Source organism: Phyllostomus discolor, chromosome 3 (assembly GCF_004126475.2).
Source record: "Phyllostomus discolor isolate MPI-MPIP mPhyDis1 chromosome 3, mPhyDis1.pri.v3, whole genome shotgun sequence".
NCBI lineage: Eukaryota > Metazoa > Chordata > Mammalia > Chiroptera > Phyllostomidae > Phyllostomus > Phyllostomus discolor.
In genome coordinates this window covers 152,460,128-152,476,621 of record NC_040905.2, presented here as the reverse complement: position 1 = coordinate 152,476,621, position 16,494 = coordinate 152,460,128, and the positions used below count along the sequence as shown (strand labels likewise).

General features: G+C 37.8%; 1 protein-coding gene and 1 pseudogene across 4 annotated transcripts in view; one reads left to right on the top strand and one right to left on the bottom strand.

Moving 5' to 3' along the window:
• CCDC171 (coiled-coil domain containing 171) overlaps nucleotides 1-16,494 on the top strand; it is a 312,135-nt gene that overhangs the window by 29,846 nt on the left and 265,795 nt on the right. For all 4 annotated transcript variants that reach the window (XM_028512445.2, XM_036021569.1, XM_028512435.2 and 1 more), the window contains one exon: nucleotides 16,338-16,484. In XM_028512445.2, the coding sequence (XP_028368246.1) occupies nucleotides 16,338-16,484 (147 nt within the window). The remainder of the gene's footprint in view (nucleotides 1-16,337; nucleotides 16,485-16,494) is intronic.
• Nucleotides 2,392-7,408, bottom strand: LOC114504590 (annotated as a pseudogene).

Sequence of the window (16,494 nt, the reverse complement as noted above, 5' to 3'; positions counted from 1 at the left end):
TGGGGTCCCCCCTCTTGGCTGCACCCTGTAACATAACCACTATGCTGTACACCTTAGAATAATACAAAATAATATTGACTGTAAACTGTAAGTGAAAAATGAAATTAAGATGTTGAAATTTTGGGGAAAATAGAATGGATTTGGATATTAAAGGATATGTACAGTGATTTTTGAACTACTTAAAAAAATTACTGATTTTAGAGAGGGAGGAAGGGAGAGAGAGAGAAGAGAAACATCAATTTGTTGTTACGCTTATTTATGCATTCATTAGTTGCTGGATTGAACCCGCAACTTTGGTGTATTAGGATGACACTCTAACGAACAGGTACCCCACGAGGGCCTTGAACTTTTTTTAAGTAGTGTAATGTAGATTATTAATTATCTTCTATTAACCTCTCCCCTGCAACACACAGAATTCTCAAGGTTTCAAATAGTCCAGTTTGAAAATCACTGATTACATCTAACCCCCTTTATAGATGAGAAGGTAGAGATTTATTATTTACTCAGATCATAGACTGAGTAATTAATGTGGGAAAGGAATACAAGTCTTCTGGTTCTCACTCTGGTGTACTTGCATTTTTCAGGAGATTATATGTAAGTTATTTTGAAGGAGAGATAGGACAAATTCAAGCTGAATTCACTAACCAACTAATTTATAATTTCAAATAAATTTTCATCATTCTTCTTTTACTTATTTTGTGATGATAAACACTTTTTTTACACAACATGACAAATTGACTTAGTCTTTATATAGATGTCAAAGCTGTACAGTCTTAAGTTTGGGAGTAGCTTTGTGTTAGAAATAACTTTGAAAGACAAAGGTGGCCAGAGAATAGGAGGTGCCTTATTTCTTTAGGAGTGGAAGCTGAAAGAGAACAGTGGAAATGCTCAATTTGTTGATGTATGTAAGTATTCAAAATAGTAATGAAACCACATTTTTCCAAACCTTTAGTAATTGGGCAGTGCTTTTCTTCCCAGTCATTTCCTCTGTAGGATCCAGAAGGACATTGCAATGACTCTTTCTACCTCTTGGTGCTCTTAGTGTTTGTGTGAGTACTGAGGATATCAGATTGATTAGATGTAGTATGATTATGATGTTTTATTTTTCAATATAGACATCCAAAGAAAGAAAATATATTGTAATGTAATAAAATTTTGAATAAAATGCTATGGGACTGTAAAAGAGAAATTGATTAACTGGGAGATTGGGGAGATCATCACCAAGAGGATGACATTTGAGCAATGATTAATAATTATGTTAAAGGCTACTTCAAACAAACAAACAAACAAACATAAGTAAATGAAAATAACCCCTTCATTTCTAAACACTCAGAAATATTCAGTGCCACCAGTCAGAAGCCTGAAACTTATAAAATATGATTCAGAGATCTGTATTTAAATGTGTGGGTAGTATTTGAAGCATGAGCTAAGAGAGGCATTTGTATGGAAAAGCCACTGGAAAGGGTTTGGGTGGGCCAGCGAGTTGGGTGGGGTGAGGTCTTAGGTAGTCACCAGGGCAGGGCCAAAAGTGTGAGCAAGGTTGATGGATACTCAGATATGGTACAGGCCTGTGGGCTCTGTAAGGGAAGGGATCAGAGAAGAGGCAATGGCCTTTGACAACACTTCTGTTTGGGTGAAAGCTGCCCTTTTAGCCCTCACCTTGAAACCTGACAATTTAGTTCCTCCCCTTATATCTGACTGTCAGCTGTTGTCCCCATGTTAGAGCTCAGAACGAGTAGTATATGGCCCTTAAAGAGGAATGCCTAGGACTCCAGAAGCCCTCTGTCTCACTCAGCCCCTATTTCTTCTGGTTTTTACTGCCAGAAATTATGCAGACTTCTCTTTCTGGCACCCAGAACCCTGGGCTGAGGTTTCTAATGTGGGGCTGGGACCTCTTGCTCTTTAAGGGGTGACTTTGTAGCTCCTCCTACCAGTCTCAATGTAGTTCATTCCTTATGTCCTTAGTTGTAGGGCTTCTGTTCAGCTAGACTTCAGATGGTTGTAAATGATGGTTTTTCTATAATTTTAATTTTTATGTTGTTTTGGGAGGTTCTGAGTACCGTGTTTACCTGTCTACTATCTTGACAGTACAAGGGAGCTCTCATAAGACTTTCAGCTAATTTTTCAACAGAAACTTTGCAGGTCAGGTGGGGTTAGCATGAAATATTCAAAGTGATGAAAAGTAAGGACCTATAACCAAGATTACTCTACCCAGCAAAGCTTTCATTTGGAATAGCAATGAAAGATTAAAATGCTTTCTGGACAGTCTTGATGTCAGAGTAAAGTGTTTCCCAGATAACAAAAAGCTAAAAGACTTTATCATCATGAAAATAATATTACAAGAAATATTAAAAGGTATTCTTTAAGAAGGAGAAGGAAAAAAGATAAAGAATATGAATAAAATGGCAATAAATACATTTATCAACAATTACTTTAAATGTAAATGGATTAAATGCCGTAATCAAAAGACACTTGATGACTGAATGGATAATGAAACTCCTACCTGTGCTGTCGACAAGAGACTCACTTCAGATTGAAAGATACACACAGACTGAAATTAAAGAGATATTTCGTGAAAATGGAAATAAGACAAACAGCTGTGGTAGCAATACTTATACCAGACAAAATAGACTTTATTTTTTATTTTTTTCTTGTTAAAACGCTTTATTGATGAAACACAAGTCTAAGATTAACAAATGTAAACCAATACAAAAGTGTCAGGTTATTCATGATTAGTTTGCTGTCAGCTTAGGTAAAGAGTAAAAACATCTCAAGCTAGGTGGTAAGATGGAATCAGTAAGTGTTCTCTTTGCACAAGCTCTAGTATTCATTTGGCATCCTTAAAATGGTCTAGCCTAAAACCAGCCATCACAACCAGCATCACTGTTGATCTGTGATATTTATTATTACAAAATAGCCGCCAAAAGTACAGTATCTTTTTGCTATATAAGCACAGTGAAAAACAAAGAATTTACCAAATGCATTGTTCCCAATTGCAAGCTAAAAAAATGATTTTGATATTGTTTGGGACAGAACCCCAGAGTTTGGTCAATACTTTTAGAACTTTTACTTTCACCACTGGATCATTGTGATTTGCTAAAGCATTGATTTTCTTAATATACACCTTAGATTCTTTGAATTAAAAAAAAAAGTGAACTTCTACTGAATTCCTTCCTGGATGATGCAAGAAGCCCTTCAGCTTTTTTTGTTTGTTTGTTTGTTTGTTTGTTTTTTTCCTGTGGAGGAAAAGGGATGGCGTGACTTCTCTCTCAAGGGGAGAAAATGCCTCAGAGCACTTTGGCCACTCTCTTGAGAGGAAAGCATCTCAACAGGCTTTCATTGGGTTCAATTTGCACAGGAATACAGGGTGTATAGGTAAAATTCATTAATCATTGTGAGGCAGAAATGATTAAACAATAGATAACATTCAAAGAACTCTGAGGGCTTATTAGGAGTCAGGGTCAGATAGCTAAATGGCCATAAAACTTGGGGGAACAAATTCACTTCCTACTTGGACCCTTGTCATTTAAATTGAGGGTATTAGCAAAGTAGGTTTCATTGGATTTTATGCATTCTTTTTTAGGCCTGATTGCCCTAGGGAACCTGCCCTTTCTAGCACAGGGCTGCACCCACCTCCAGCATTGTTTTAGGCTTAAGGCCTTGTTTCAGGCTTAAGTCAGGCAGGGAAATAAGGCAACCAAGAGATAGGAGACTTCTTGCACACAGAATGAGGACTCAGGCTGTATCAAAGCTGAGGGGCAAGGGTCTATCACCCCCTTTTTCTGTATCCCCCCAAGTCCTTCCCTGAGGGCCCCTTTGTGATCATGCCTGTCTTAGATTCCCCCTCTTTTGAGGAATCTTACTGGTCATTGGCTAACCAGCCATCTGCCTGGGGCCAAGCAGGGTGAAGTAAAAGCGGGCAGAGGTAGTGCTCCTATAAGAAAATAAGCTTTGTCTCCTAAATGGTTTATCCCAAGGTCCTTAACTCAGCTTTCGCCACGCGGGATTACAGCTTCTGAAACCAGGCAGGGCAGTTCCCAACATCTTCTGAGATGTGACTGCTGTGTAAAACCTCGCCCATACTCCATGCAAACATAGGGCTTCTCCCCAGAGTGTGTCCTCTGGTGTGTAATGAGATATGACTTCTGTGTAAAGCCTTGCCCGCACTCCCTGCAAACAGGGCTTCTCCCCTGAGTGTGTCCCCTGGTGTTTAATGAGATGTGAATGCTGTGTAAAGCCTTGCCCACAATTCCTGCAAACATAGGGAGATGCCCTTCGTTTTTCTTGTTGTCAATTATATTCTCAAATAAGGATATTAAAAGAATCCTTCTGCCCCATTCATTATTAAACAGGAAAATAGTTCTGATGGTACTTTACAACTGACCAGCTCTCTTGTTGTGGCTGGATTGTCAGTAACATTGATAATTAGTTTCATAATCTGAATTTTAGTGAAATAATTTCCTAGGAATAACAATGCACAAAAGTCTGAAATAGGAAAGCAAATGTTGGTAATGATTAGTCACATATGTTGGTTAACAGTCTAGTCATCTGCACAACTCATTCCAAGTGACAGATCACGGTGTCATCACACATTTGACTGGTACATGAGGTCTGTCCCGAATCAGTCCAACCATTATTAATATAACGAGAACAGTTTGCACAACATCTATGTAGCCTGGCAGCCAAGGGCAGTGAACTAGAATGTTCATGTGCAAACAATGAAGATTTCTCTGTACTAGTCAGTGGGAGTGATAGACACCACTGAGTGACATGTGTGTTGTGTGACTGTCACATTCAAAATAACTAAGCAAGTAGAACAACGAATCTATATCAAATTTTGCATTAAGCTTGAACATTCCTCCACAGAAACTATTTGGATGATTCAGAAGGCCGCAGCTATGGGCATCTGGTGATCGGTAGCCTCATCACAACAGCATGTCCCCTCATGCATCGTGTTTCATGCAGAGTTTTTTGGCAAAACCTCAAATCACCAAGGGGACTCATCTCAACTACGGCCCAGATTTGGTTTTTCCAAAAACTGAAGTCACCTTTAAAAGGGAAGAGATTTCAGACCATCAATGAGATTCAGGAAAATATGACAGGGAAGCTGTTGGTGATTGGGAGAACTGTGTGAGATCCCTAGGTGCCTACTTGATGCCAATGACTGAGGCATCATTGTCCTGTGTACAGCATTTCTTGTATCTTGTATCTTCAGTAAATGTCTATATTTTTCACATTACATGGCTGGATACCTTCTGGAAAGACCTCATATGTCTTAATCTTGCCCTGATTTTCAGCATTTACATCCAAATTATTAGGGCATTATAAGCCTTTCCCCTAATAATGGGATCTTTAGTTTTTCTCAGTTTTGCAATAATTGGGAGACCACCCAGTTCACAAATGCCATTTTGGTTAAATGAATATCCTGGATTGTTACCAAGAGTGACCAAGGCTACTTCTTGAATAAAAGGATCATTTTTTCTTTCCAGGATGTTAAGGACCTTTTGAAGATCTGAAGCACCAAGAACATCATTGGTTTTGTAGGGGAAATTGAAATTGCCCTGGCGAGCAGGCCATGCTGTAGCTGGAGTCTCGGTGCTTTAGTCGGGCTCTTCCCGTGGACTTTCCACTTGCCTCGCTCCCAGCCCTGTACATGCACCACTGGTGGGGTGGCAGCCTCCACCCCTGCCTCCTGGACAGGGCAAACTGAGTTCAAGTGTCCTGGTCCCAGAAGATAGTACCCAACCTGGCCCCTTTGTCCTCCTTTGCACTTGCCAGTTCCTTTAGGGTGCTAAAAAGGCCTTGGCCTTGGCCTCTAGGCTACCTCCTCTTTGGGCTCATGAGTGTGCTTTCACTTTTGCATTTGGACCACTGTTGAATTCCATGCCCATCTCAGGCTTGGCCTTTGAGTCACCCTGAAGTCTACCTGGGCCTTACCCAAGTATTAGCCTCTTTCCTGGTCTCCACCCCAATCTCTGTAGTGTCACTAGATTGATCTTCATCATCATTGTTGTAGTCCCTGTCAACTCTTCCCCAGGTCAGTCTGTATACACAGTAGCAAGCGCCAGCCCCAATTACCACACCAGATACCACCCAGCCAGCTCCCCCAGTACGACCCACATTGGGGTGAATGTCTGAACAGAATTCTTAACCCAGGCATAGCTGGCTTGCTGTGGTTCAGAGTACTCCAAAGTCTGGGATGGAGTCTTTAGCTATAGCCAGTAGGCTCTGTTGCAGCTGCAGGTTTAGCAGCACCTCCTCAGCCCCTCCAGATGTCATGGGGGCAGTGGCACCCCTACATAAACACACACAGGTCCAGACAATTTCTCTTCTCTTTTTTTGCTTGGAAGTATACTGTGTTATGCAATGGACAGTGTTTCCCTTCTTCCTGCTCTCAGGTTGGATAGGCCTTCAGGAATAAGCTCTACAGACAGACTGGTGATTTGGCAGACTGGTGGATGTCTGGACAGAATAGCATTTCAGAGAGTCCTAATACCAGCTTTTCTGAATTCAAGGTTCTGGTAGTCAAATAGATTTTACCTTTTGTTTTCTTATCCTACCCTCACATCTCAGGACTCTGCAGACATCAGCCTTTCTGTGTCCACCCACACCCTCCCCCAGCCCACCCCTTTTCACCCCCAATGGAGGGCCATTTTCCCAGGCAACCCCCCAAAGCAAAACAAACAAACGAAAAAAACAAAAACATGATGCAGACCCCGGCTTGTGGGGTCTGTCACATTGTGAATGAGACTAGAGAAATTCACATGGACTACTGAGTCCTGTGGAGGAAAAGGGACGGCACAGCTTCTCTCTCAAGGGGAGAGCAAGCCTCGGAGTGCCTTGGCCACCCTCTCAAGTGGGGAGCCCTCCAACCCTTGCCTAAGCTGTTATTGGGTTCAGTTTGCACAGGAATAAAGTTCATCAATCATTGCCTGGCAGAAATGATTAAACAATAGATAATTCAAAGAACTCTGAGGGCCTATTTTGAGTCAGGGTCAAATACCTAAAGGGACACAAAACTTTGGGCAAACAAACTCACTTCCTGCTTGGTCCCTTGTCATTTAAATTGAGGGTATTAGCAAAGTAGGCTTCATAGGATTTTATGCATTCTTTCATAGGCCTGATTGCTCTAGGGAACCCGCCTTTTCCAGCACAGGGCTGCACCCACCTCCAGCATTGTTTCAGGCTTAAGGCATTGTTTTAGGCTTGAGTCTGGCAGGGGAAGTAAGGCAGCCAAGAGATTAGGAGGCTATTTGCAGGCAGAATGAGGACTCACGTTGTGTCAAAGCTGAGGGGCCAGGGTCCATCACCCCCTTTTTCTATAGCCCCCCAAGTCCTTCCCTGAGGGTCCCTTAATGACCATGACTGTCTTAGTTTGTCCCTTCCCTTGAGTAACCTTACCTGTCATTGGCTAACTGGCCAGACTCAGGGCCAAGCAGGGTAAAGTAAAGGGGGCAGAGGTGGCATCCCTTCCAGGGAGATATGTTTTGTCCGCTTAGTGGCTTAAGGTCCTAAGGTCGCTCACTCAGCATTAGCCAGGGGAAGTTACAGCTTCTGAGACCAGGCAGGGCGGTTCCCAACACTGAATCAGGGAATAAAATGATCCTTCCCTCATTTATAATTTATGTATCTAGTTATTAAGGAATGGGAGAGTTTGTGATGGCAAAGAGCATGAGAGTTATAGATTGAAAATCATACCATAAACTAAAGAAAGAGGAGGAGGAGTGGAAAGGCATCCAGTCAGGCTTAGGCATCATTAGGCTGTGTGATAAAACAGCTGCCAGCGACTGACCTGGTAAGCACAATTGTGATCTAGGGATAGCTTGGAGGAACATAGATGAAAGGGAAGTGTTTAAGTAGAGTTTGCCTTAAATGATATAGGATAACAAGAAGTGTTTCTTTGCAGTTTCCTGGGAAGCTGTTTGCTGGTGCCATGTATAAGCAAATGGCATAGAAAATGGCACTAGTACTGCCTGTTTTTTCCAGATAGGGTATCTTAATATTCAGTCGATAAAGTTACTGTATATTGTGCTCACGGTAAAAATGCCCCTTAGGGAAATTTAAAAGCAGAAGGTGAAAGTCTTGCCCCCTTTCCCCTCAATACCACTCACCATCTAAGGATATATAAACATATATTACTGTATTTGCATGAGTGAAATTATATGCCTCAGTAATATTTGATGTCCATCTTTTGATGGCCTTACATTATCCTGTTATGTTTGCATGATATTCTGTCATGTGGAAGTTCCAAACATATTTAAGGAATTCCTTATTGATGGATATTTTCTTTAAATATTTTTGCTCTAATTATAAATAATTTACTAATATTCTTGTCTATATCGTGGAGCTGTTGTAGAAGTGACTCAGTGGTGTCCGTACCTAGAAGTATTGCTGGGTCTGTAAGCATATAGATTTATCATTATGATATATGTTATATAAAGTAGTCCCAGTTTATACTTTACAGTAACAAACACTTTTTGATTGTAGAATTGTGCTGGCTTTGGGGATTTAGAGAGGAGAAGCTTGTTCTGGCTCTTTTAGGAGTTAAACATGTACTAGGTAGTAACTAGGTGTATGGATATATTTTGTGAGCTAGAAGGAGGAGTACTTTTGCTTTGTTATATTTCTAAATCTGCTTCTACAATTCTTCAGAGCTGAAACCATACTTTGGAGTCTGAGAAATATTGTTTATTTGAGTACATATGAAGAATTACACTTTTGGGCTATGTTTCTGGAAGAGGGGAAAGCAAGCAATTTTATTTTCTAACAGCACTGTTAAGTTCAATAACAAGCCTTATTTTAAAATATTTTAAGTTCAACACCTCCCTCTAGTGGGAAAAAGAAAAACTCCCTCATTACCAATGTCCTTAAAATGATTTTATTTGTTAAACACACACATACACATACACATACACATTTTCACTGTAAGGATCCAGGTAGCTTTTTTTTTTTATTAGAAGATAAATTCTTGGACAAAATTGAAAACATTTTCTTGGAAGGAGGCAAATTAACCTTGATGTATAACTGCATGAGGTATTTTTTGGGTCCTTTTTGAATTTTCTTGTATGTTCCAATGTACTCCAGACTTGGGTTGTACTGATAAAACCATTGACTTAAATATTTGAGGACTTATGGACATGGACAACAATGAGGTGATTGCAGAGGAGGAGGTGGGGAGGATAAGAGGGATAAGTGGTAATGGAAACAAATATAATTAAAAAAAATAAAAAAACAATTATTTGGCCCTGGCTGGTTTAGCTCAGTGGACTGAGCGCAAGCTGTGAACCAACGCATTGCAGGTTCAATTCCCTGTCAGGGCACATGCCTGGGTTGCAGGCCACGGCCCCCAGCAACCGCACATTGATGTTTCTCTCTCTCTCTCTCTCTCTCTTTCTCCCACCCTTCCCTCTCTAAAAATAAATAAATAAAATCTTAAAAAAAAACCACCGAAATATTTGAACACACAAAAAATAATAGGGATTAATATAAACGATATCCAATATAACCAACCAATTCCATTAATATAGCCAATATATATCATCTATGTTATGTATTTGTCATATTTGCTTCAGAATTAAAAACAAACAATAAATTGAGGACTGACTGTTCTGAATTACTTTACCCCTTCACCACTACCCCACCCCCCAAAGATGAGTATCATTTTGAATTTGGTGTTTAATTTTCTGTGTACATTAATAGCATTGTTTTATCATTTCATTTGTTTTAAAAATATACATAGAATCTCATATAATATGCATTTTTGTCCAAGTTTTCTTTCTCACTTGTTTTATTGAAATTTATCCAAATTAACAAAGTAGCTCTGGTTCATTCTATTTAATTTCTTTATTGTATTTTATTCTATGCATATACCATAATTAATTTATCTGTTACTTGATTGATTGAGATTTAAGTTCTTTTCAAGTTTTAATTATTACAGATAGTGCTTCTGTGAACATCAAATATTTTTTAAAATGTAGGTATGTAGTTGGTGTCTATGCACTTGTTAGGAAGTAAAATATATGTCAAATTGTTCTCCTGAATGGTTGTACCATTGTGGGAGAACAGTTTCTTTTCTCTTACAGCCTCTTGAACACTTGGTATTTTTTAGATTTAATTTTTTTGCAATAGAATGTGTATGAAATTGTATCTCATTCTTCCTTAAATTTCTCTTCCTTGACATTTAGTATGTTAATGCCTATTGGCTATTTATGTTTGTTCTCTTGTGAACAACTAATTAATATGTTAATTGCATCATCATATAATTAATTAATTACTGCCAGTTTACATATTTTTCTTTTAGATTGTTCATGATTTTTATTAATCTATTTTTTATTAATTTATAGGAGCTTTTAATATGTTTCATTATGAATCCTTGTTTATTTATATCACTATTGCCAACATCTTTTTTTCTGTGTGGAAACAGTTTATGTAGTGTTTGATGTACGGTTTTAAATTAAAAATTTTTTTTATTGATTGATTTTTTTTTTAGACAGAGAGAGGAACATTGATTTATTGTTCTATTTACTTATGCATTTATTGGTTGATTCTTGTATGTGCCTTGATTGGGGGCTGAACCCACAACCTTGGTGTATCAGAATGACTCTCTAAACAACTGAGCTGCCTGGCCAGGGCCAGTTTTAAATTTTAATGTAGAAGAATTTATTAGTCTTTGTGGATAGTGCTTTTTATGTCTTATGTAACCTAAAGCCATAAAGAGAATATACGTTTTTTCTCTATATAGCATGACATAGGATCTAATCTTATTTTTTTTCCAAGTGGATAACCAGATATCCCTGTACCATGTCTATTTATGAATGAATACTAAATTTTTTTAGCCCTGGCTGAGTTGCCCAGTTGGTGGGAGCATTGTTTGGTATACTGAAAGGTTGCGGTTCCGTCTCAGGTCCAGGCACACACCTAGACTGCGGGTTTGATCCCCTGTCATGGTGTCTGGGAGGCAACTCACTGATGTTTTTCTCTCAAAGCTGTGTTTCCTTCTCTCTCTCTTTCTCTCAAATCAATTTAAAAAAATATCCTCAGTTGAGGAGTTTTTAAAAATACTAAATTTTAAAATTTATCATGGATCTACAGTATTTCTTGATCTCCAGTAGGTAGGTCAAGTTCCCCTCTCCTTATTCTTGATATTTTTTGGGGGGGGAGAGGAGGAGAGTTATTTTGAGACTTTTACTGTCCGTGTGAGTTTGAGGATTGACTTCTTGTATTCCCCCCCAAAACCTTGTTATAATTTTGGTTGGAATTGGATTAGATTGAGAGATTTATTTGGCAGAGTTGATGTTCTTGTAGTGCATATTACTTACATTATCCCTTCTTTTACATTTTTGCTCTATTTTCTGGGTGTAGTTCCTCAATTTTATATTGCAACCTTTGTATTGAATTTTCAGTTTTGCTTTTGGGTTTTTAATTTCCAAGACTTCTTTTATTTTAATCCTTAACCAAGAATATGTTTATTGATTTTACAGAAGGAAGGAGGGAGGGAGGGAGAGGGAGGAGGGAAAGAGGAAGGCAGGAGGAGAGAGAGAGAAACATCTCAGTGAGAAGCATTGATTGGTTGTGATAGGTTGCCTCCCATAAATGCCCCTATGGAACCCACAACCTAGGTGTTTGCCCGGACCAGAGGTAGATTGAGCCTGTAACCTTTTGATATATGGGATGATGCTCCAATCAGCTGTGCCACCTGGCCAGGGCAAGAGTTTGTTCTTGTTCTTGACTGTGCCTTTTTATAGTAGACCCTTTTGTTTCATGTTTGTCAGTATCTTATTTTGACTCTCCGGATGTAAGTCATACTTGTACTGGTGTTGTTTTCCTCTTCCCTTGATTGTATTTTTCTTTTTTTCTTTTTTGAATCACCCTTTTTATTTTTGGTGTTAACAGTTTAGGCACATAGTGAAAGATCATTAAAACAGCATAGGTCCAAATTCCACTGATAATGTAAATTTTATCTTCAGTTGTATGCTTTTCATGTAAAGAAAACTCGATAGACTTGAGATCCTTAAGTCAAACATGAAAATAACACCAAGTTACCTACTTTGAAATTGCTTTTAGAGAACTCTTATATCTTTGCTTTGTTTTGTTAATTTAATTAACTAATTAATTGCTCATTAAAACCCAAAGTTTTAGAAATATTATATTCAAATAATCCAACAATTTAAAAAAATTATCATTGTAAATTGTGACAAATAACAAAATTATATAATAATACTGGGAAATCGATGATATTAATTTTGCTTTTTAAAGGTAATTGATTCTTTAAACTCAGACACTTTTCTTTGAAATTCTGATAACTTGAAATGTCATATCTAGCAAACTTTGTATGGCTTTGAAAATCCATTTGAGCCAAAGAATTGGATGTGTGGTTATATTTATTTTTTCTCAGTGTTTGGCTCCATTAGTTAGTAGTTGTCTCTACTAACTAATTCACATGTGAATCTTTCCTGAAATGTCTGATTGTCCTTGACTGTGTTTCTGTTTGAGAATGAGGCACTAAAAACTGAGAGGAAGCTCTGTGCATGTGGAACACTTTTGTTTCACTGGGGAGTTTTAGATGATCCATTATAGAGCTGCACACTTGAAACCTATATAAGTTTTTTTTAGCAATGTCACCCAATAAAAAGTTAAGGAATTTAGAAACTGCCAGCATCTATAGCTCTTTTTTTCCTGGACTGGTAGTTTCCCAGCAAAGAAATATTCTAGTCTCTTCCTTATGGAATCTTAAGTGTAGGAATTTGTGTTCTGGGAGCTGAAGAGAGAAAGCTGTGAGGTCTTACCACCCACTGTTTGGATTTTACCTAATCTTTTAATTTTTTAAAATTTTATTTATTGATGGGAGGGGGATGGGGGAGAGAGGGAGAGGGAGGGAGAGAGATGTCAATTTATTGTAACACTTATTCGTGCATTGATTTTGTTGCTTCTTGTGTGTGCCCTGACTGGGGATCGAACTGCAGTCTTGGAGTATGGGGATAATGCTCTAACTGGCTGAGCTACCCAGCAAGGTATCTCACCCTGACCCCCAATAGTGTCTGATTTTTATGACTTAAGAACCTCTTAAGTCATATACCAACCTCTGTAGTTAGTAAACTCTGTTTTTCCAGGACGGAGAGGGGCATTTGTCAGGGAGGGAGCTGGCAGGCATGATCTGTGGATATAACTAACTGCTGCTTATAGAAGCTTCCAATAATGTTCATATTCCTTTCTGCCCCATGACTTAAGAACAGATAGAAAGTAGAAAACTTGATTAAGTTATTGACAAAATTTCAAGCCCTCATATTGCTTTACCAGTGTATAAAAAGAAACATCCAAGGAGCAAATAATTTTAGTCTTACATAAACTCCACCAGAGAATGGAAAAATCTTGATAACATACTAAACTGATAAATCTTGGTACTAAACTGACAAGAATACAAGAAGATAGTTATAGCTAATCTCATTCATGAGTATGGCTACAAAAATATTATACAAAATATCCAACTGAATGTAACAAAATATAAACAGCTTTTTTAAAAAAGATTTTATTTACTTATTTTTAGAGAGGGAAGGGGGAGACAAAGAGAGAGAGAAAGAGAGAGAGAAACATCAATGTGTGGTTGCTGGGGGCCATGGCCTGCAACTAGACATGTGCCCTGACTGGGAATCAAACCTGCGATGCCTGGTTTGCAGTCCGTGCTCAATCCACTGAGCTACGCCAGCCAGGGCTATGAAAAGCTTTTTATAGTAAATGTTAGAGTTTAACATTAGAAAGTCAATGTAATTTGGCTTAATATAACTAGCTAACTTGATTATGTAATATGTTTCCTGTATATATGAATAGAATTTCTAAAAATCCCCACTATCTGAGAGAGTGGTTTTCTATAAAAATTGTGTATATGTGTATGTGCATTGATATCCATGTTCAAGAATATATAGTAGTAATCACATAATAGTAGTGACTACTTGACCTCTGCATTAAAACTGATTGCTAGGTCAAAATTTCATCTACATCTCGAAAGACCTTTATTTAAAAGCTATTTATCAAAGAACATATATGCATAACCTATAGACACAGACAACAGTGTGGTGATGGCCAGAGGGAGCAGGGGCTGGGACTGGGTGGAGGGGACGAAGAGGAGAAGAGGGGACCTCTGTAATAGTGTCAACAATAAAAATAAAATTATAAAAATAATAATACAAAGAGATGTAGATAAAAACTAATAGGTAGATTAACATGTACATTAAAAATATTAGCATAAACCAAGAGAAAGCAGAAAACATGGAATAGAAGAGTAAAAAATGCTATTTGGTAAGTAGTATTTAATATAGGTCAAGTATCAAAGTTAAAATCTCATCAAAATAAACCTAATAACTCCTAACTGATGGACCATTGATTTTCTTTTTGATAGGACAAAATTCAGACTTGCAGGGAAGGGCGGCATGCCCTTCATCTCGTGTAGTGGTATTTGGAGTGACTGTGTGCTGTTCTTCTGTGCTATCAATAGAAATCCATCAACAGAATAGGAATCAGTCACATTTTATAATAAGTAGATCTCATACTTCCTGAATAATTTCTTTTGTTGTTTAATAAATATTGTTTGAATTAAGTGCCATCAACTAGGATATAAGCATCTTTTGGATTTAGACTTTAACGTTGTTGGTTTTTTTTTCGTGATTAACAGTGTAAATTGCTGTTTATTCATTTTAAAGTATACACAGTACTCTAAGTGGATTATTAAAAGTTGGAGATTATGTATTTATAAATCAAAAAGTCATATAACAGTGAATTTGAATTAATGCTGGTACTATTGACTGTTGACGGAAGGAACCTATCCTATAGAATCACAACAGTGTCTTACGGTCTTGTCTTAGGATGGAGTTCGATTGCGTAAGGCTGACCACATCTTTTCTAACCATCTTTTCTAACTCTAGAGTGCTATTGTAGTAACCGAGAGTGCTATCTGCTGGTTGCAGGCAGTGTTGGCACACTATTGCTCTGGTACACAGCTTTCTCATCTATTGTTTATATGTTGTAAATGTGCAAGTAGGTGAGCTTCTTTATATTAAGAAATTTCTTACCTGAAGGAAATAATTCTTGAGTTCATGTGTTGCCAGCTGTAGAAAAATAACTATTCTATAAATGTGGAGAGAGGAATTAAATTTTGTTTCTCATCCTTTGTGGATTATACTGCTGGGTACTTTCTAAACTAAAATCTTTTTACACAGAATTATATTTGGTGTTTGCAGCATTCTTACTCAGATTCCAGCAATACCTTTTGAGTGGCTAGGGAGTATGTGGAAGTATGTATAAATATACACATCTATACATGTTAATGTCCCAAAATAAGATGATGCTGATGAGGCAAAGGTGGGAGAAAGGGCTTTGTCAAAGATCTTAAATTAGAATGAAGAATATCTAAATTAGTTACTGTGGAAAATACCTTTGATATTTGTGTGTGAACTTCATGTTTTAACTTCTGTAACATTCAACCCTGATTTCTGAGTTTAGTTGGAAATAGAGATTGAGAGATTTAAGCAGAAAGTGCCTGTTATTTTCTTTCATTGGTACCACAAGGGTTTGGAAAGTTAAAAACTGGAGAGCAAGTGAAACACAGCCATCTAGTGGATGCAACTTTAAGAGCTGTAAGAATGGAGTGCCATCAGCTCACATAAAAATCTCTCATGGGTCATTATTAGGCATTCAGACCAATCATTCCTTATTACGCAAAGGAGCAATATCCACTTGTATTATTAAATACTTTAAAATTTTAATGATGGAAAATATTGTATACAGCGGTTGAACTACAGCATTACATAAATATCCTCAGGGCTCATTTGAACTACCGTAATATTTTAATAAACTATACACATTTCATTTGTAATATGTATTAATCAGAATTTTAAAATTGTAAACCTTCAGTAGTGCTTTTAAAATACATGTATATTTTGTCCTGGCCAGTGTGGCTCAGTTGGTTGAGTGTTGTCCTGCAGACCAGAAGGTCATAGGTTCCATTCCTGGTCAGGGCACATGTCTGGGTTGTGGGTTTGGTCTCTAGTTGAGGTATATGCAAGAGGCAACTGATTGATGCTTCTGTCTCACACTGATGTTTCCGTCCGTATCTTCCTCCTTCCCTTCCCCACTCTCTAGAATACATTTTTTTAAAAAAGAAAAAATTTGAATACATGTATATTGTGAAATATTACTGGACAATATCTAGACCTCTCTTGGCTATGTGAATTAACCTGTTATTTTGATTGAAGCACAGATTTAGTTACTCATTGTCTACTATAGAATAAATGTAAGTCATTGTCGGCTTATAAATTTTATTGATGCAAAAATGAAATATTTTTCAGGAACAAGATAATGCTGTACAAAGTATGCACAAGAAAGTAGAACAATTAGAAACTGAACACATGGACTGCTCTGACCTTTTACGGAGACAAACAAGTGAACTTGAATTAAGCACTCAACGAGAGGAACGTCTTCGAAAAGAATTTGAGGTATATTTTC